General features: G+C 42.0%; 1 protein-coding gene and 1 long non-coding RNA gene across 2 annotated transcripts in view; one reads left to right on the top strand and one right to left on the bottom strand.

Annotated features, from left to right (window-relative positions):
* The window catches only part of LOC127492323 (uncharacterized), a 65,115-nt gene that overhangs the window by 20,628 nt on the left and 24,051 nt on the right, over positions 1-20,436 (top strand). The window lies entirely within an intron of this gene.
* LYVE1 (lymphatic vessel endothelial hyaluronan receptor 1) lies at positions 3,242-19,214 on the bottom strand. The gene is made up of 6 exons (XM_002708812.5): positions 18,805-19,214; positions 15,034-15,205; positions 14,775-14,914; positions 6,070-6,372; positions 5,364-5,442; positions 3,242-4,959 (listed from the first exon to the last, which is right to left on the bottom strand). Exons 1-6 carry the CDS (start codon positions 18,887-18,889, stop codon positions 4,773-4,775), a joined length of 966 nt encoding a protein of 321 aa, XP_002708858.2. The 5' UTR covers positions 18,890-19,214; the 3' UTR covers positions 3,242-4,772.

Here is a 20,436-nt window from a genome sequence, read left to right as displayed (position 1 = left end):
CACCACGCTGGGCATTGAGTCATCTGCTTTACTCCAGCCTTCTACCCTTAACAGCTCAGCTTCTCTTTATTGGGCTTATATTGACATGTTAATATTTGTTACTTATAAAAAAGCATGCAAGGGGCAGGTGGTTAGCCCAGTGGCTAGGATCCCAGTCCTGGGCTGGATGCCTGTCTCTGGCTCCTGGCCCCAGCTTCCTGCTGATGTGGACCCTGGGAGACGGCAGTGATGGCTGAAGGAATTGGGTTCCTGCCAAGCAGGTGGGAGACCTGGATTGAGTTCCCTGCTCCTGACTTCATCCTGGCTCAACCCTGGTTGTTGCAAGCATTTGAAGAGAGAATCAGCAGATGGAGGCACTCTCTTTGTTCTCCGTCTCTTTCTGTTTCTGTACCCCCTCAAATACAAACAAAACAAGAAAAACTGTTATATTTCATATGAGAATCCTTAGGAAATTGTCTTTGCACAGGAGTCAGGGAGGTAAACATGAAATAGGGGCCTTTCTGGGCAGGAAGATCCTTCATGTAACCTGGAAATATCATCAGTGGTTTTCTATCTGCCTGTTTAGAAGACTGCTTTGGTAGACTAGATTGTAGATACAAACTGGGTGGTGTGTTTATTCTCCAATTTCTCGTTGTTCAGTGGAAAATAAAGAGTATTTGATTAGGGAGGAGACTTCTAGACCAGGTTCTACCTCTAGCCATCTGTTATATTAGGCTGCATTTTTTTTTTAAACTCTATGGGGAAAAAAAAAGTTTAAAGGAGTTTATCTTGTATTCTAAGCCTTAGATTTTTCAGTCTTATGAACTGGACCAGGTAGGTCTCTGTTGGGGTTGGTATCAATGAGAGGCAGTTCCGAAAGTTCTTTAGTGGTCCTCTTTCCCCCCTCTCATTGCCAATGGATTTAAGAAGGAAAGATTTCCTAAAATTGGCCTGGGAGTCTTGAGCTATTTTCTGTATTTCACCCTGTTGGTTTTGGTAAGTGACTAATTTTGAGCTTGCATGCTGAAAGTTTATACCTGTTTCTTACCTTGTCATTTGCAAGAGAAATATTATGGTGTAGAGAAAAGAACATGGGCATTGTAGTCATTCTGACCTTAGATTGAATCATACTTTTGTCATTTAAGTATACCTATAACCTTAGAAAATTTTCTTTTTTTATAAAAGATTTATTTATTTATTTGAAAGTCATAGTTACACAGAGAGAGGAGAGGCAGACAGAGAGAGGTCTTCCATCTGATGGTTCACTCCCCAATTGGCTGCAACAGCTGGAGCTGCGCTGATCCGAATCCAGGAGCTTCTTCTGGGTCTCCCATGTGGGTTCAGGGGCCCAAGGACTTGAGCCATCTTCTACTGCTTTCCCAGGCCATAGCAGAGAGCTAGATCGGAAGTGGAGCAGCCGGGACAAGAACTGGCGCCCTTATGGGATGCCAGTGCTTCAGGCCAGGGCATTAACCTGCTGTGCCACAGTGCTGGCCCTGAAAATTTTCTAATTAATACAAATAGATGGTAATAATTCTTCTAGGGGAACGTATAGAGATTAAATAGGACAATGTGTGAAATGAGCATTAAATAGTGGGTGCTCAATAAATATTGGTTCCCTTCCCTGTGCTTCCCTTCTCTTGTTTGCACAATGCTGGAAGTTACTTCAGTATGTTTTCACAGGGCTTTCTGTAAGCACACGGAGTGACTGCAGCGATCCCTCAGTATCCCTAGGGGATTGGTGCCAGATACCAAAATCTGGAGGTGCTCAAATCCCTTGTGTAAAATGGCACAGTATTTGTATATAACCTATTCAATTCTCTTGTAAATTTTAAATCATCTTTAGATTACTTATAATACCTAATATGACATAAATAGTTGTTATGCTTTTAGGAAATAATGATGTATGTACATGTTCAGTACAAATGTACCTTTAAAAAATGAAGATTTGTTTGAAAAGCAGGGTTCCAGAAAGAGAGGAAGAGACAGATCTTCCATCTACTGGTTCCCTTCTAAAATGGCTGCAACAGCTGAGGCTGGGCCAGACCAAAGCCAGGAGTCTGAAACTCTATCCAGGTTTCCCACATTGGTGGCAGGGGCCCAAGCACTTGGACCATCTTCTGCTGCCTTCCTAGACATCTTAGCTGAGAACTGGATCAGAGGTAGAACTAGGACTCATGCCAGCACCGATATGGGATGCTGGCACCACAGGCAGTAGCTTAACCCTCTATACCACAATGCTGACCCCCAAAACACACCTTTTTTAAAAATGTTTTCATTTGTGCTTTGTTGAATCTGAGGCTGCAGAACCTGCATATATGGTGACTCTCCTGGGCAGGGCACATATGTGCATAAACGAACCACGGAAGATGGACATCCTAATGGAAGATGATGGCATCCTGATGTGTGGTAGATGCCTGCAAGATGGGAAATGCGGTATGAATACCTGTGCAGCTAATGTGCACAGAGGGAAGGTGCTGCTTAGGCCCTCCCCCTTTTTCTTTACTCTCTTGGAGCTGGACAAAGCTGAAAGTTCAAGGACTGACAAACCACAGTGTCAGACTCCTAGACCTCCAGCACTAGGTAGGAAATGCAAATGAGCAACATAGTGTGGAGACCTTAACTTTGGTATGGGGATGCGATAGTGACAAGGAAGTGAAGAAATGGGAAAACACAATCCATTTAGAGCACTGCTCAGCATCAGATCATCATTGCTCAGTGGGAATATGGCTTTTCCGTTTCCAGATCTCCCATTTTCAAAGGAATCTGGAAATATAAATATGTGAAATCTCTTGATTTAATTCTTGGCTATTAAGCTAGATTTAGTTGTAGGTCAACTGAAGACTATGCCCGCAGGTTACGGCCTCTCAGTAAAAGGATCATGGGGTCACTTGTGCAGGCAAGAAGAGAATTAGCAAAAAGGGGTGGGGTGGCCTGGGGTGCGATGTGATTATGGAGGGAGTGAGAACTAGAGTCTCCAGACAAACGAGCTCTCCTGAGTCTCCAGCTCCCCTGTGGATTGGAGTGTAGGACCGAAAGCCCAAGTGATTCAGGCTGTTTGATGTGTGTGTGCTTGGCCAGCTTCAAACAAGACCATTCGAAGCCAGAGCAGCCCCACATGGTCTTGGACGTACTGCTGCATTTATGTTTGAACTTTAATAACCAAAGTTGTCCCTTTTACTTTGCAAACCACAGATTATGATTGGTACTTTAATCATGCATGAAAGGTATAGTGCATCTGTTAAATAAGAGAACAAAGAAGTTTTCTAAATGCTTTAATTTTTTGGCACAAATATTTCTGCACCTTATAGGCTCTTCTTGCTAGAAAAAGGAGAGCTAGTGATACATTTATTAATGACATTTTAAAAATGTGCTTTAAAAATGAGTAAAGGTGGTAATGTACCTCTTAGGGATGTTAATAATAAATTAAGATTGTAATGGCTGCCATAAGAGAGAAAATGAAAAGATTAGTATTAGCAAAACCAAAACAGCCTAAAAATTAATTTGGAAATACAATAGTTAAGCCAGGAATATCCAAACAGAAAAACATTAGTATCAGAGAGCATTCTACTCCATGCATTTTTTTTATGACTAGTAAATTACAGAATGCAGTATCCTGCACTTGATGGACACAGGTTGAGTGTCTCTCATCTGAAAACCTGAAATTAGAAATGCTCCCAAATCTGAAACCTTTCAAGCATTGATATGATGCCACAATGGAAAATTCCACGCCACAAAACTTTGCTTCATGCACAAAATTATTTAAAATATTGTATAACATTACCTTTAAGGCTCTGGGTGTAAAATGTATGTGAAAAATACATGAATTTTGTGTTTAGACCTGGATTCCATTCCCAAGATATAGCATTATATAAATGCAAAATTTCAAAATAAAAAAAATCCAAAATCTAGGACAATTTTGGTCCAAAGCATTTTGGATAAGGAATACAGAATCTGTAGTAGTCATTCAGCAAAGATTTGTTGACTAGTATTACTTTTTAAAAACAGTATTTTCCCCAGCATTAATTTTTCTGTAACTCAGATAAAAATAAAAGCTTGTAAAATTACTTTTCTGAGGATTCTTTTAGAAGTATATTCCTCTAGAGGCTATATCATCATCAGGAGAAATAAAAAGAAAATGTGTTATGTGCTAAGAAGTGACTCCAACTCATTTTGTTTGAGAGGAGCACTTGGCCGCTGTGTCTGTAGCTCCCACTGACTGTAGTGCTGTCAGCATCCTTGGTCTCCTGCTGTTGCTGTTTACTTTGGCTTGACAGAGATTGGGTCTCAAGTCACAGGAATCTCCATGGCTTTCAGCCGCTAAGGCTTTCCTCCCTTCTTTTGCTTTTGCCTGGCTCAGATAGATGTGCCAGGTTGTATAAGTGTTTCCCTTTCAGAGCTGAAGAAAGGGCCTGGACTGTAGAACAGTAGAGAACCGCTGGTCTCAGTGACCCCTTGGCCCTCAGCTCACCTGATGAGTGGCCTGATGAGCTCTTTGCTTCAGGTCCTCATGCTATGCACAGCTCTTTCCCCCACTGGGATATTATTAGAACATAGTCAGGTTAGAGAGGCTGTGAGAAGTTTGGGAGGTGGGAGGACCTAGGATCCAGAAGGGATTGTGGCAAGAAGAAGGGAGTTCCTTTTGGTGAACTCCAAAGGCAGCCCTGAGTTGATTCCAGCTAGAAACCAAGGGTGAACGTTCTGCTTTGGTCCTTTTAGTTTCCTCAACTGGGGTCAGGATATGTATCAGGGAAGAAGCCAGCCTCAGGAGTGTTTTCTCATGCCTTTCTCATCTAGACTTCAGCTTCCAGGCATCGCACTGTTGTTTTGGGTTGACTCTTGGGCTCTTCTGGGCTTTTAGCAGTTTTCTTTGATTCGTCATTAGGGTTGCTATCATCAGCCTTCTCTTCCTTCACTACTTTGGTTTCGATCATTTCTTTCTGCTGACTTTTGTTTGTAAAAGGGAAGGCCTTCACGTACCTTTAGGGATAAACATAAAATTAATGTCAGAGACTTAAACTTAACACCAGAGACTTCTAAAAGCGCGTAAAACAATAGGCAATGCTCTGCATGTGAGTGCACATATTGGCACCTTTATTTCAGAGCAATATGTCACGTCTGCACGCTCCTCCAACACATCAACACGTCCCACTTTAACGCACCCATTTAAATCAGCCAAACTTTAGACTGGCTTCACAACTCTGCCCCCCAAAACAAAGAACCCACAACCAAACAAAGCATAAAAATTTCCCACAGATTCAAAGGGATACCCAGATATAGACACCTTAGATATAGACATCTATTTTTAAGGCCTGGATAAGAAGCATCTGTTGAAATAATATGCAAGATTGATAGGGAGCACAGAGATGTGCCAACAACCCCACCTTTTGACGTAGCAAACCGCGAGGCCGGCTGCAGCACTGAAGAAGAGGAGAGCGAGCACCAGAAGCGCTGTGGGAACTCCTGGAGGAAACAGAGACAAGGCCGGGTGGTCCATCACCTGAGCTTGTGTGTACGATGCACTAAGGTTTTGCCTGTATATGCGATTGCAGTAATTGATAGCACAGGGGAAAAGGCTTCTCTGTGACTGCTTATGCTGTTGGGCCTGCATCAGCTTCTATACTTCTTGCCAGTCTAATCCTGTCTATTCTAGAAGTTACAACATGACAGATGGGCTCCACTTATCCTCTGCTGCCTGGAAAAGGGATGACTGGAATGAAGTCATAGGAATTTATGGTGTATCTGTTTAAAAGAACTTCTACATAATAATAGTAATCTATTTTTAAGTCTTTGAGTTTTCAACAGTGATGCTCTTTTACACTACTTATTTTTAATCACGAAGGTTTGTTGCATCTCTTAAGTTCTCTATGAAAACTGACTTTATGAAAGTTGAGTTTGCATTAAGCTTTTCTCTGAATTTGGCAGATCCTGAGTGCCCAATCTGGAGACAGACTGCAACTTACGTACAAGGGAGCTTCAAAAGGTTTTTGGAAAAATGCAGTTAAAAGATAATGTGCATTTTCATGAACTTTCTGAAGCCCCTCATATTGTTAAACAAGAATACACATAACAGGCTCAGAAAGTGTTTACCTCCAAACCCAACAGCTTCATTCTTGAATGTAGCTTTATTTTCAGTATATTGTTCAGATTCTGTAGACATGGTGCTAGTGTCTGTAACAGTTTCTGTGATGCAAATCATTTTGGTTCTCCGTGGAGCCAAAGTGGAAGCCGAAGCTGGAGTAGTACCAAGGGCAAGTGTCGCTGGGTAAGGGGATGATGCTGAATAGGTACTGTCACTGACCGCAAATTCTGTTGTGTACATTGAACTTTGAGTGTCGAACATGGGGTCATTGGTGGTCATAATTTCTGGAAGGCATGAGTTAACCCAAGTATCTGTTGGGAGAGGGCAAAATGAAATAAGAATTAAATAAGGCAATGGTGTCCTGTTTTTAGTCTTAGAACCCCCAACCCCACACCCCTTACACTGCAGCCAGAATGGTCTCACCAAAAATGCAGATGTAATCCTTCCTTCCTTCCGTAGCATCCTCAGTGCCTGCCTCTACTGCATGGTTTGTAAGGCCCTCTGTGATCTATGGTCCCAGCTGACAAGGGCAGACTCATTGCGCAGGCTTTCTCTCGTTGCTCCTGCCACACTGAAATGCCTGTAGTTCTCTAATAGGCCTTCTCTCCACACTCGGCCATGATGCTTTCCTCACCTTTAAGACTCTTGGCTCTTCTTATTCAGCTCACTCTTAATATTCTTCAGCTTTCTCCTACTGTCCTTCAACTCGGATCAACCACATTGTTCTCAGCACACTTGTTGGCAGAATGGGTCCCAGGCATGTGCCTTAGTACCTCCGTGTAGTTCCCCTTGTCCCAGTTCTCACTGCATTTGTCCCCACTGACCTGTGAGTACCCTAGAAATAGGAACCTTGTCTGTTTTGGTCATCATAGTATTTACACTGTGCCTGGCACATAGGACATGCTTAACAAATATTTGATAAATAAAGAAGGAAGTAAAAGTGAGAGGAAGGTGGATTAGATGGGGCGACCAAAAACACATGTGATATCACTTTAGGAGAAGATCTGCTAAAGCCAGGTTTCTCTGTGCTCATCAGAAAGAGGACTGAGGGAAGGATGTGAATTTGCTTTCTAAGTAGATGAATGTGGTAGAGAGGGAGCTAACATATGTTGAGCATCTTACTCTAAATCAGCTATGGCAGTAGATGTTAAAATAAGTATCTCTTGGAACAGTTTTGTCCAACCCTTATTCAAACAGGAAGAAAATGAAGTCGAGAGAAATTGCTTACCCAAAGTCACATACTTTTGACTGGCAGAGATATGCAATACATTATATGAATTTGTGTCTGTTTTAAACTTCTGTTTGTGGCAGAGGGTACGGTCAACTAGAATGTTGGCTATGAAGAAAAATCTATAAAGATGCTTAATTTTTGAAAATTAAATGAAGTAAAATACCAACCAAGGGCTGGATCTAATGATAAAATATTTTAGCCATCCATGTACTAAATTTTTTTTTAAAAAAGATGTTTGTGGGGGCCGGCACTGTGGCACAGCAGGTTAACACTCTGGCCTGAAGCACCGGCATCCCATATGGGCACTGGTTCAAGACCCAGCTGCTCCACTTCCATTCCAGCTCTCTGCTATGGCCTGGGATAGCAGTAGAAGATGGTCCAAGTCCTTGGGCCCCTGTACCCACATGGGAGATCCAGAAGAAGCTCCTGGCTCCTGGCTTCGGATCGGCTCAGCTCCAGCTGTTGTGGCCAATTGGGGAGTGAACTATCAGATGGGAGACCTCTCTCTCTCTGCCTCTCCTTTCTCTGTGCAACTCTGACTTCCAAATAAATAAATTTTTTTAAAAGATGTTTGTGGGCTGGCACTGTGGAGCAGCATGTTAAAGCCACAGGCTGCAGCGTCGGTATCCCATATGGGCCCCAGTTCTAGTCCCGGCTGCTCCTCTTCCCATCCATCTCTGCTATGGCCTGGGAAAGCAGTAGAAGATGGCCCAAGGCTTTGGGCCACTGTGCCCACATGGGAGACCCAGAAGAAGCTCCTGGCTTTGGATCAGCTCAACTCTGGCCGTTGCGGTCATTTGGGGAGTGAACCATCGGATGGAAGACCTCTCTCTCTCTCACTGTGTCTTTCAAATAAAATAAATTAAAAAAAGTTTGCTCATTTATTTGAAAGAGCTAGAGAGAGATATCAGGATCTGGCCACAACAGCCAGGGCTGGGCCAGCCCGAAGCCAGGATCCAAGAGCTTCTTCTGGGTCTCACACCTGGGTGGCAGGGGACCAAGGACTTGGGTCATTTTCCCAGACACATTAGCAGGGATCTGGGGCAGCTGGGACTCAAACTGGCATCCCCAGGCTGCAGTTTTACCTGGTACAGCACAAATTTTTGCACAAATAAAACCTGCACATGAACTGTCTGCGTTGAGGTTGTAGACCCTGACAGCCAGCTGGGCTGCTCTTTCCACAGTGGCTTTAGAGGTTCTTGGAGGAAACACCGTGAATAATCCCAGCACAGAAGGCTTTGTTGCACCTCAGTAGCATCTCAAACACCTTGATGTTGTGGAACAGGAACTTGGAGAAGCCACTGGGCAGCATGTGCTTTGTTGTCTTGTTGTTCTAGTAACCAATGCTGTGCATTAAGATCTGGCCCTTGATCCTTCATACCCTGTTGTCAGTACCTCTGGGTTTCTGCCGGTTATACTTAATCTTGACATACTGGTGCAGCTGGTGGTAGATGAACTTCTTGGTCCTTTTGTGATGATCTTGGACTTTAGGAGGGGTCTGAGAGTAGCCAGGATATTGAGCAGGACATGGCTACCATAGGTGCCCTGAGCTTTCAACCATATTTCTATCCTTCAATATATGCTAAGTTCTTCCAAGTAATGAACACTTCTCAGTATCATGAAGAAAAGCATACTGAGATGAATATGCTATGTGGGAACTGAAGCTACACTGACAAATAAGGTGTTGATGGAACAAAGGCATAAACCTCAGTCATCTTAGTTCCTTGCCTGAACGTAAATCAAATTCCCTGAGAGACTCCTTTACCCCTGCATTCTTTCAAGGGGCCAGTTCAGTCCTACACCGTGTACTCTTCCACACCCACCCTCTGCATTCTTTTCCAAGTTTGAAAGCCCAAGAAAAACCTGTAAGAAGAAACTCACCTCTGCCTACTGCCCCCCAACCCCGACCCTTAGCCCATCCTAAGATGTATTAAGATCCGGCCTGCTATAGGACTGGGACCTCTGCCTGGTCTCTGTGCACGCTGGCAGTTGGCCACCTCTGTGAATTTATTTTCCCTTGAATAAATTTGTTTTGGCTGTGAGTTCATATCCTGTCTCCTGTCTGCTCTGCTCCCCTTTTTCTTACAGGTATGGTTCCCACTTCTTGGAGGACAAAGGCAGCATTTTGATAAGCATCAGGGTAGATCCCTGGGGATTCAGAGGAGCTGGCATTTAGGCATTGTATGGAGGGCTAATGAGTTCATTCAACAAATATTTACAGAGAACCAACTCCATACCAGGCACTGCTCTGGGTGTTAGGGACATGGTACAAACATAACGTCTCTGCTCTTAGAGGGCTTGTATGCATTAGGATGATAGTAAGATAATTTTTAAAAATAATAAATATACCAGAAATTTCAAAGGATAATAAATGTTTAAAATAGAGTGAAACATGATACAGATTAAACTGGTGGGGCAAAGGGGTGGGCCACAGATCCTGTGAATAGGGTGATTTTAAGAAAAGGTCTCTTGGGGAGGTGATACTTAAGCTGAGACCTGAATGGTGAAAGGTAGCCAGTCATTGAAGATCTAGGGCAAAATCGCCCAAAGAAGAAAGTTCAAGAGCCAGAAGTTGAATGAACTCAGCCATTTGATGAATAGCAAGGCCAGGGTGACTGGAAACAAAGCAGCTCATCTCAAATAGAAGAGGGAATAGAATATCCCACTCAACAGGAATAGCATGATCCAAGCGTCTGAAAGTTTGGAAGTATAGGCATGTTAGAAAAATGATGAGGGACTAGAAAGACAGTGTGGCTAGAGTGTAGGGGGGTGTGTGATTGGGACTATGAAAAACTGCCAGCAGGAGATGTGACTGGGAAGAGAGACAGGAGTTAGAGGATCGAGATTCACATCTGCCTTGTGCAAGAATTTGGAATTCTGCAGGAGAGGTCATTTCCAACTTTGGTCCACAAGCCTCCTATATTACATACCAAAGTTCTCTTCTGTGTCCACTTTTGTGTGCAAGAGGCTTCACAATTCATACCCTACTCTGGAGTGGAAATTCATTGAAGGCAATGGAATGGAGGAGTGACAGAATCATCAGTAGAGGTGTGTGGTTGGTGAAATACAGAGGAGAAAGAGTACAACTTGGGAGCAAAGAACGAGATGATTTTGGTTGCACCAAAGTAGGAGAATTAAGAAATGTCAAGAATTATAAAGTTTAGATCTTAGAGATCTAAGTGACTCTCAACCTTGGCGCAGGTTACAATTAACTGGTTGCAATCACTGATGCCCAGAACCACCCGGGTCTGGCACGTTACTGATGTGTGGTCACCCTGGCAGGTGCTAAATAAAAATTGCATGGCACAGTGCAGTTATCTGTTCTTTATTGACTGGGACAGCAAGTGAAGTACACTCTGAGCATCACTTACCCTCCTAAAAGTAGAATTGAAACACCAGTGTCATTTCATTGATGATTAATGAGATAGTAAATGTCTAGGCCAGCATAGTGTCTGGGCATATTCTGAAAGAGCTGCAAGAATTTGTTACCTTGGCCCCTCTGTTCATATGTGTGACTGAGAAGGCCGCAGTGAGAGAGCAACAGTAGTCTGGCCTGGTAGTCCCTAATTGATCACAGGCACAGTGTATCCCCAAATTATGAATACAAGTTCTCTAGAATGTGGAAAAGTGCTCTAATAGATATTAAACCCAGAGTATAGTCAATACCTAAGAGGATACAAGGAGTAAGAGGTATGGGAAGGCTTTCTGAAGAAGGTGGCCCTCAAGATTTGAAAAAAGAATGGGTGTTAGCCTGAGGAGGAGGAGGATGGGCATTGCAGCAGAGGAAATGGCATAAAACCAATGGTGCACACAGAGCATTAACAGCCCTTTGGTCTGGTCCCCAAACCTCACAAGGACAGCAACAACAAAATCGTTGGGTTTGGGGCTAGGGTTACTTTGGTTCCCAAACCAGCAATAATAAAGACTTAGGGTTACTTTGATCCTCAGACTCTGCAAGGTAGCAATAAAAAGGGAAATTACAAAAAGAAAAAAATTAGGGCAAAGTTAGAATTAGCATTAGGATGATTTCTGGGCTTCTGTTCAGACAGTATATTCTTATAGATACATGAGACAGCATATGTTCACATTTATTCACCTAAGCATTATTTGCAATATAAAAATATTGGAAATAGGCCAAAAGTCTGTCCAGAGAGGCTTGGTTGAATGGACTGAGATAGCTACTCAGTGAAACACTATACATGCATTAAAAATGAACAATGTCTCCATGAACTGATATGGTGCAATTTCTAGGATTAAGTGGGAAAAGGCATATATAAAGCAGTGCATATGCTAGTTATTTTTGTAAGAAAGGGAAGTAGACTCTTCCTTACTGTTCCACACATATAAGCACAGCCCTTTGTACAGAAAGCAAAACAGAGTAATAAATCAGAAATGGATAAAAATGGTGTTTGGAAGCTGGAAGGAATGGGAGTAAGACTTCTCTGAATATACTTCTCAAAAAGTATATTTTGTACTATTGAACTATGTAAATGTTTTTGCTTATTCAAAAAATCAGACAAAGGGCTGGTGCTGTGGTGTAGCAGGTAAAACTACCATCTGTAGTGCCAGCATCACATATGGGTGCCTATTCAAGTCCTGATGCTCCATTTCTGATCCAGCTCTCTGTTATGGCCTGGGAAAACAGTAGAAGATGGTTCAAGTCCTTGGGCCCCTGCACCCACGTGGGAGACCTGGAAGAAGCTCCTGGCTTTGGCCTGGCCTGGCCCCTGCCATTGTGGCCATTTAGGAAGTGAACTAGTGGATGGAAGATTCTCATTCATTCTCTCTCTCTCTCTCTCTCTTTGTCTCTCTTTAACTCTTCCTTTCAAACAAATCATATCTATGATTTATATGTACATACATATATACATATGAGTATATGTAATTTCCTAGCCATCTACTAAAAAATACCAAGAGGCAGTGAGAACTCCAGTGGTGATGTGCATTAGCCAGCCTTTTTTTTTTTTTTTTTTTTTTTTTTTTTTTGCTGTAATGAAATACTTGCATCAGGCTAGCTTGATAAAGAGAAGAGGTTTATTTGACTCCGTTTTGGAGGCTTAAAGTCCAGATCATGGTGTGGGCCCCTGCAAGGGCCCCATGGCGGATGGAAGGTGCAAGTATGGGAGGAAGGGTTCACATCTTCATAAAGGAAATCAGCAAGAGACCAGGTGGGGCAGACTCAAGCTTTTATGACAATTTGCTCTTGGGAGAACTCAGCCTCAGACCAGTATTTCTATCTGGGGGCAGCACCCACAGTGATCCAAGAACCTCCCATTAGATCCTACCTCTTCAATATTGCCATACTGGCAGCCAAGCTCCCAAGACATGGACCTCTGGAGGTGTGTGGGGGGGGACAATATCCCAACATCCAAACATAGTATGATGATAACAATTTACATTCAGACCTTGGTTTCTAATTAACATTCCCCTATTGAAAGTAACTGGGACTCCTTGGAGAAATAAATGGCTCATTCTACATCTGGGACAGAGAAAGTATAGAGTGAGCCTGGGATATGTTATTGTGTCTAGAAGCAAGGAAATACTAAAACATGAATGAAAAGACACAAAAGTCAACTAGAAAGGGCTCCTACTTGGCAGATATAGAACAGTTTGAGCATCAGAAAAAGAGGAATAATAATTGTAAAATTGATGACATACTGAGTCAAATAAGCAAAATGCCAGTGTCTGTGGTAGTATAAGGGGAAAGGAAAAGTTGTGTGTATGAAGAGGTGTGTGTGTGTGTGTGAGTGTGAGAGAGAGAGAGAGAGAGAATTCTTTATCAATGATACCAGCTAATATATGTAGGAGGAAGGATAGATTTGGAAAAATCACCATTTTAAACTCCCCAATAGTAACTGATTTTAGCAGGAATCATCAGTGCCTGCTTAAACTAATAGGCAGTAGGTAGCTGGAAGATCATTTGGGATATGTGCTTGGTGCCAAAATATCCCATTGTAGTTTATCTACTAATTGAAGAGGGGATGACATATTGCTATAATTTCATTAGAGAGATCTGACATTTACTACCTTAGTGAAATGATTGAAACTAGCATATTTAATAGTGGGACTTATTAAGTGATATTAAGTGCATTTTGTTGTGATATAATCTGAAGTACATAATATCATCTATGAAATATTTTTGCCTGAAATATTGAACAAGCCTCTAAGTCTAATGTAGTTTACAGGGAAAGAGGGTGGGATTACAAGTTAAATGGAACCATGAAGAAACGGACAAATCTAGGTCTTCTTTCCCTGGCTCCTTATTGTCTGGTCCACAAGGCTGGCTATTGTATCATCACATTGACAGCTGGCAGGAAGGCTGGGGAATTAAAAAAGCAAGGACATTCGACACTATGGCCTGGTATGAAGTAGGCTGGCATGTGAATCACCAGTTCTCCAGCCAAAGATGATAGGCTGAAGAGGCAGAGAAGAGAAAGAGGATGGTAAAAAAAATGTGTTAGAAGATCTATATTTCAGTCTTGACTTTGCCACTGTTTGTAGGTCTTTGGACATGCTAAACCCCCATTCTGAACTCCAGTTGTTTCATCCATGAAGTCAGGGACTTGGACAAGGTGTCCCTTAGGGCTTTTCCTATGCCAGAGCCCCTTGGCTTCAAAAACTGCTTAGATTCTATATTGCCTTTCTGTGATAGGTTCGCTAATGTTGGCTGGTTACATTTACCTTTTAGATCTTAGTGAATGATTTTGAACCTTATCTTGGATATGACTACTAGATGCCCAGCATTTATAAAATCATATATATGAGTAATGTGAGGAGTAATGAATCTGATGGGTTCTTGTGACAAACTGAGAACACATATTTAGTGAAAGAAAAACTTCCCAAGAAATTACATAGGTAAAACACTTGGGCTAAGACAGCCAAGGTCTGCCGTCAAGGTCATATGGCAGGGCAGCATGACCATGAGCAAGTCAGCTCTACTCTTGAGGCTTCAATTTCTTTTAGGAAACGGGGATTGGATCTTGTTCTTTAAAATACCACTGTAGTGTCAGCATTTCCTCCCCTATAAAACAATATAGGAAGGAGGAAAGAGCACAGTTTCAGAGTTGGAGCTGAAGTTGAGCCTTTATAGTAATGAGAGCTTAGACAAATGCACCAGATCCTCTGTGCTGTTTCTTTATCTGCAAAATGGGGAAGTTGTCAGAGTTCAGTGAAACAACTAATCTAGTACATTGCTTTCTCCACTGTGGATGCAATAAGTATGTTTATACATTGGTTTCTTTGCCTTCTGCCTGAAGGGGTGGTGCAAGTGGTAACTGAGCCACGTGGGTTGCCTTCTGCCTACATTTCTCTAACTTTTTCCATGCAAGAGGCACATTGCCACCATTCATTAAAGACACAGTTGTAGGAGAATATTGCCGATTGCTTCTGCTGCATATCAGAGTTACTCTTCCCATACGGGCCACAGAATTAGAGATACGCAGAGAACATATCCCACAAGGAGAGGCTACCGATCTGACTCACCAGATGAGTTGTAACAGTAGGCCCCAAATGTTCTGCTAAGTGGAGCTCTCCAAATCAGGACACCCAACCCATTCTTCCCGCATTTTGGATTTGGGAGAATCCGAGGGATGACTGAGAACCCTTCTTCAACCCATGCATAGCTGTAAGAGAAACCATCGTAATTGAGTGCACAAATGGCTGGAAGGCAACTTCTCACTGCTGAACAAGAGCACAGAGCTGGAGAGCTCTGACTATGTTAGAGAATCCAGCTGTTTCTTACCTGCAAGTCTCAAAGCCAAACTTCCATGCCTCTTCAACCTGGTGTTTGCTGGCCAAAGTTAGTCCCAGCAGCCTGCAGGCCTCCTTGGCTTGTGTGAAATTTAACTGCCGGTCTACCTTTTTGTTCACAAGGGTGACCCCCACAATTCTGCATGGCAGCATGATGGAAAGCTCTGCAAAGGAATCACGTAGGTCCTCAGTTTGTGCTGTCTTTGGTTCCAGTATTTAGGTTCTCCTTCCTAGCGCAAAAGTAGTGTCCTGTAGCAGTAGGGAGGTCTTGAATGGCTGTGACTGGGGTTTAGAAATAAGAGGGACAGGGGCCAGTAATTTCCTACAAAAACAGGCTGCTGAGTTAGATGGATGCTTGTGCTGGTCCAAGCTGTAAATCTCACCAGATCAGAGTCCCTTTTACCTCACTGTGTTAAGGTATGTTCATTATTGGGACTTTGGCTACCAATTTCTGGGGTAGGATTTAGTTGATAAAGTTGCTGCAGACCTCTTTGGAGTTTGTAAAATGAAGCATCTGAATGCTGGACATTTGGCCTACTGGTTAAATGCCTGTTAAGCCATGTGTGTCCCACATTGGGGCACTTAGGTTTGATATACAGCTCTGACTCCTGACTCTACCTGCCTGCTAATGCATACCCTGGGGAGCAGTGGTGATGGCTCAAAAAATTGGGTTCCTTTCACCTATGTGTGAGACCCAGATTGAGTTCCTGACTCCTGACTTGGGCGCTAGCCACACCCTGGTGTTCACAGACATTTGAGAGTGGAAGGGAGCGTGTTTTCTCCCTCTGCCTCTCAAGTCAATAAATACATGATTTTAAAAACAAAGCATTGGAGACTTTAAGATAGAATTTAGTTCTCTGGTTAGCAGAATAGTTAGCAATTCTCTAATTCAATGTAGTTTGGGGACACCATTATTTCTAATGGGCTGAAAAATGTTGTAACAGAATGTGAGCTCTCTGATGTTCCTGGAGAAGCTGGGCAGTAAATCTTCAAGGCAGAGAAACTAAATAAAGGAAGTAGAGTTTGAGAGTCAGACCTGGACTTGGATCTAGCCTTTGTTGATTGCTAACTCTTGAATTTAGGCTAGTTACTTCCCCTCTTTGAGCCTCCATTTCCTTATTTATAATCTCAAGAGAGTAACAGTATCTACCGCATAGGACAACAAGAGTTAAAGGGTTGAATTCCAATAAAAATGTTCCTGCCACATGATGGGTGGCCCACAGTCATAGCCAGTATGATATCCTTAAGGCATCTTGGTTTCTGTCTGCTAGTAATTGACCTTCCTGGGGAAACTGAGGCGTTTGAGCGGTTAAGATGTGAATATTTTTACTCAAAACCTAATGGATTTGGGAGTTCTTTTGACCTCTTCCCTCTGCATTCTGAGATTTGTAGACTTGTATGAAATTGTCAGGTGGCATTGTATTCAAGTACATTATTCCCATGGGGCTTCATCAGTGAGAATCCATACAAGGGCATTTCAGTCTCCCAAGTCAATGCCTGAATGCAGCTCTGTGTCTTGAATTCTCAAATGCTTTGACCACTTTCTAGGTTTGTATTTAAAGGGAATTTTTTCGTAAGCAAGGAAGGAGCAAGCTTGTTGTATTCTGAAACAGAGGCTGGGGGCAGAATGTGTCTCTGAGGTACAATATCTGTGAATGGGCTTGTTTGTTACCAGATCCTGCTGTCACCAAGGGACACTGGAGAGTTACCACCAGAATATGAGTGTTTGTGATTGGGGTGACAGAGCAGTTTCATCTGACTGTATGCACCACTAATACAATATTAATCCTAATACTAATAGTCTTTCCAACATCTGTCACCTGTTAGTGTTACTCTCTGCTAAACTCTGTCCTTTTAAAGACAAAATTGAAGCTCAGGGAGATTAAGTAACTTTCATAAGACCAATGACTTAAAGAAATTTTGGGGCGACTTGGGGGCACAAACCCAATTATGCCTACAACCCCAATTCTTAATTATGACCCTGTTCTGCCTTCTGCTGTGCTACAGGGTAGATCCACAAACACACAGACAATATAGAACTGAATTCTCTGAACATATCACTTACCCTGGAACTTGACTCCTGTTAACTCATCAGCTTACTGTAACTCAACTTCTTATGGCTACTTCTTTGGGAATTAACTGTAGAGAAGGTTTATTTGTCACTCTCTCATCAGACTTAGATTTTACTGTAAATATAATTTAGAGAGAAATGATAAACCTATTCTGGATGACCTAGCTTTGGATAATTCTTCTATTTGGCTTTGGGGACCTTGATCAAGTCAGTATTCTCATATGGAAAATGAGAATGGTTATATCTTCTCAGGATTTTTTTCAGAACTATTTTAGGTAATTTGTACATAACAGGAACTAAATCCATAGTAGGCAGTCAACAACTATTAACCAATTTTATGCTTTCCTATTTTGTTTAGGAATAAAAATAGGAGCTAGAATCTAAGAGGAGATCCTCTAGTTACCCATTCCTTAAGATTTTTCATGAAATAGTAGGCATAGTAGGAATAGTATATGTTTAGGGGTCAGAGTGAATTCAAGTTCAAATTTAAGTTATTGCCCGCATGACATTGGATGAGTTGCATGGCCTCACTGAGCCTGTTTCTTCTTTCTAGAGAGAACTGAAGAAAACGTATGTACGTATTTAACTCTGGATCTCTACGTAATAAGTTCTCAAAAAAGTTCTTATCTTCACTCACCTTCTTTACCACCTTATTCCGCAGTCATGGTTATGATAGCTTTGAACTGCTTCTAAAATTTTAATTCCCTTAGGAATTTTTTTTTTTTTTGCCATTAGTGAAGATGCTCCAAAGAGTGTGATGGAATCATTGTCCAAGAACAATTTTCTAAAATAGTTTGAACAATGGTAACAATGTGGGAAAAGAGAATAGTTTCCTCAAGTGGGATTTCAAAGAACATCAAACTATATTTGAAAGTAACATTTCTGGTATGAAAAAGATCAATCATTTATGCTAACCTCTTTATAAATTTAAATATGTGAAGCAACTTTGAATGTTTGTTTCCAGCATATTCTGTATCTCAGTGCATTGTTCAGCATAGGAACAAACACTTCTCCTTAAAAGTGCTCAGATTGTCATTTGCCCAGAGCTGTAATAAGTGACTTGTGGTTACAAATTTTTACCAACAGTGCAAACTGAAATTTTCATGTAAGCATCTCAAAAGCCCAGAAATCACTGTCATTCCTTGGGGAAGGAGCTGCTTGTGAATTTTCAAACCAAGTTTTTACAGATATTTCCCCTAGTTAATTTGTTGCATATTAAACTTATTTCACATTTAAAACATTGCCTTCTACTTAGATTATATTAAATTGAAATTAAAATAATTATGCTGGCACATCCAAAAAATGTAAAACAGTTCAGTATTTAGTGACAGTTACCTATTTTTCCAAGATTAGTGATTGCTTTAAACTTTTCACAATCTTGGTATAGTTTTTCAGTGAAACATTTTTAAAAGCAAATGGGTTCTCCTCAACATTTGGTATATTCCCAGAAAAAATATTCCTAATAAAAAATAAAAGTAGAAATGACATAAAGGTAAATAGAAATAGTTTAGTAAAGTTGACAGCACGGTGGGAACATTTCTGGCAGAGTGGCAGAGCAGTACCATCCAGTAGATCTTGACATCGAGGGCCCCCCCCCCAATCCCAGAAACCCGTGGTCAAGAACTTGGTAGGCTTAGGGTAGCTCCCAAGATCTTGTCTTGCTTCCACTTCAAAATCTGGTTAGAAACCTACCTTGAATTCGTAGAGAGCCTTGGGCCAGAAGCCTTGTGGGCCAGATGGAGACAAGAAGCAACAGCAGGATGAAGCACTTGGCCATTGTGCCCACCCCTTCAGAGACAGGGAAGCACCTCAGACAGCCACTGGTGGCAAGACAGGCAGATGTTCAGTCACCGGTCTGGACAGAGAGTTCTGAAAATGTGTTGAGGGCCCCACTGCGCCACTTCGTGAATGAGACATCCGGATTTCCCTGTTTTCAAACTTCAGACTCGTCAAGGTCACTAGGGGAAATGAGTGACGTCCCTTGAACGCCCAGGCTGTGCTTTGTGGATGGCTTTCTGGAAAATTTAGCTAATGCTGACTCAGAAAGCACACAAATCAGGAAGACAGATAGCAGAGAGAGTGTGAGCTGCTGAAGGTTTGCCCACTTCGCATATTCCCTGTCACCCTCCCCTACAGGCTCTGTTCTCCTACGGTTCATTGTTGGTGCCTGCAGAACCTGTCTCTAACAGAGACTGAGCATGGATCGTGCTTCTTTTCCTCCCACATCAGTATTCCCCTGCCTGCTGCATTGCTTTGTGATCTGTGCGTGGACTGATGCTGAAATTCATGAAAATAAATGCCCATTTACATACCAAGAACAGAACCCATGCCTTCAGTGTGACTTCTTGTTCACGTTGGCAATCTCTGCACACCACAGGGGTTTTTCTTTTTTCAAAGAAACCAGACACATATAAAAATTGATATTTACGAAACAAAAGTGGGGAAAATTTACAAAAATTATTCATTTTCCCTTCATAAGGGGATTTTTGGCTTTATAATAATAACCACCTCAGAGATTCTCTATGTGCTCACTTTCTCTGTAATTAACTCCTCTCATATTCTGGCAGACCAAAATCTAATCGGGACTTCATCTTTCTCATTTAATGAATGTGAGGTATGAGGGGCCCACCAGAAGTTCATGGAAAGTAGAATTAAAAGATAAGCTTACTTTAGTGCAAATTATTTTTTGAAATCTGAATATAGTTTTTCATGATATGCATTTTCTGTGGATTTTTTTAAGATCCTGCACACACCTGTGCTGTGTATGAACAGAAAGCACTCTGCTTTCCCAGGTGGGTTTTCAGTGGTTTGGAGTTTGATTTGTGAGCAATACCTGGGCAAAGGTTTCTGAGCTTTCTCCCAAATGAATACCTTTCATAGAAACCGTGTATGGATAATTAGTTCTTTTCTAGCTAAGTGCCACTGGTCATAAAGTTAGATATCTGTGCAGAAAATACCATAATGAAAAGAGAATCTACTCTCTGCAAACCTGGGGACATCTAACAGATGAGGGAGATAACCCATAAATAAACTCCAGTGCACACCTCATGACTTGGGTGAGCACAGATCCTCAGCTCCTAGTACCTAAGAAACATGTGACTCCATCACCGTGGTACCAGGGAGACAGAGAGGCAGGAATGGTGTCTTCATCACAAAGATCATCAAAGCTTAGATCCACACCTGAAACTCAGCTAGCTTTCAAATGTAATTTCAGTTATTGTAAAGAGAGGGAAGGAAGATAGGAGAGAAAAAAGATGAATCATGGAAGGCAAGGCTTTGGATAGGAAAGATAGCTAATAAGAAATGAGAAGACACCTACCCACA

Source organism: Oryctolagus cuniculus, chromosome 1 (genome assembly GCF_964237555.1).
Source record: "Oryctolagus cuniculus chromosome 1, mOryCun1.1, whole genome shotgun sequence".
In the NCBI taxonomy this organism is placed as follows: Eukaryota; Metazoa; Chordata; class Mammalia; order Lagomorpha; family Leporidae; genus Oryctolagus; species Oryctolagus cuniculus.
This window is presented reverse-complemented; position numbering and strand designations above follow the sequence as displayed.

Bases quoted from the DNA above. Each gene is read 5' to 3' on its own strand.
- LYVE1 (XM_002708812.5), bottom strand. From the start codon at position 18,889: ATGGCCAAGTGCTTCATCCTGCTGTTGCTTCTTGTCTCCATCTGGCCC. The intron at 14,915-15,033 runs GTAAGAAACAGC...TTTCTCTTACAG, and splicing joins TTTGGCTTTGAGACTTGCAG to CTATGCATGGGTTGAAGAAG. The intron at 5,443-6,069 runs GTAAACACTTTC...TGTTTCCTCCAG, and splicing joins TGAAGCTGTTGGGTTTGGAG to GAGTTCCCACAGCGCTTCTG.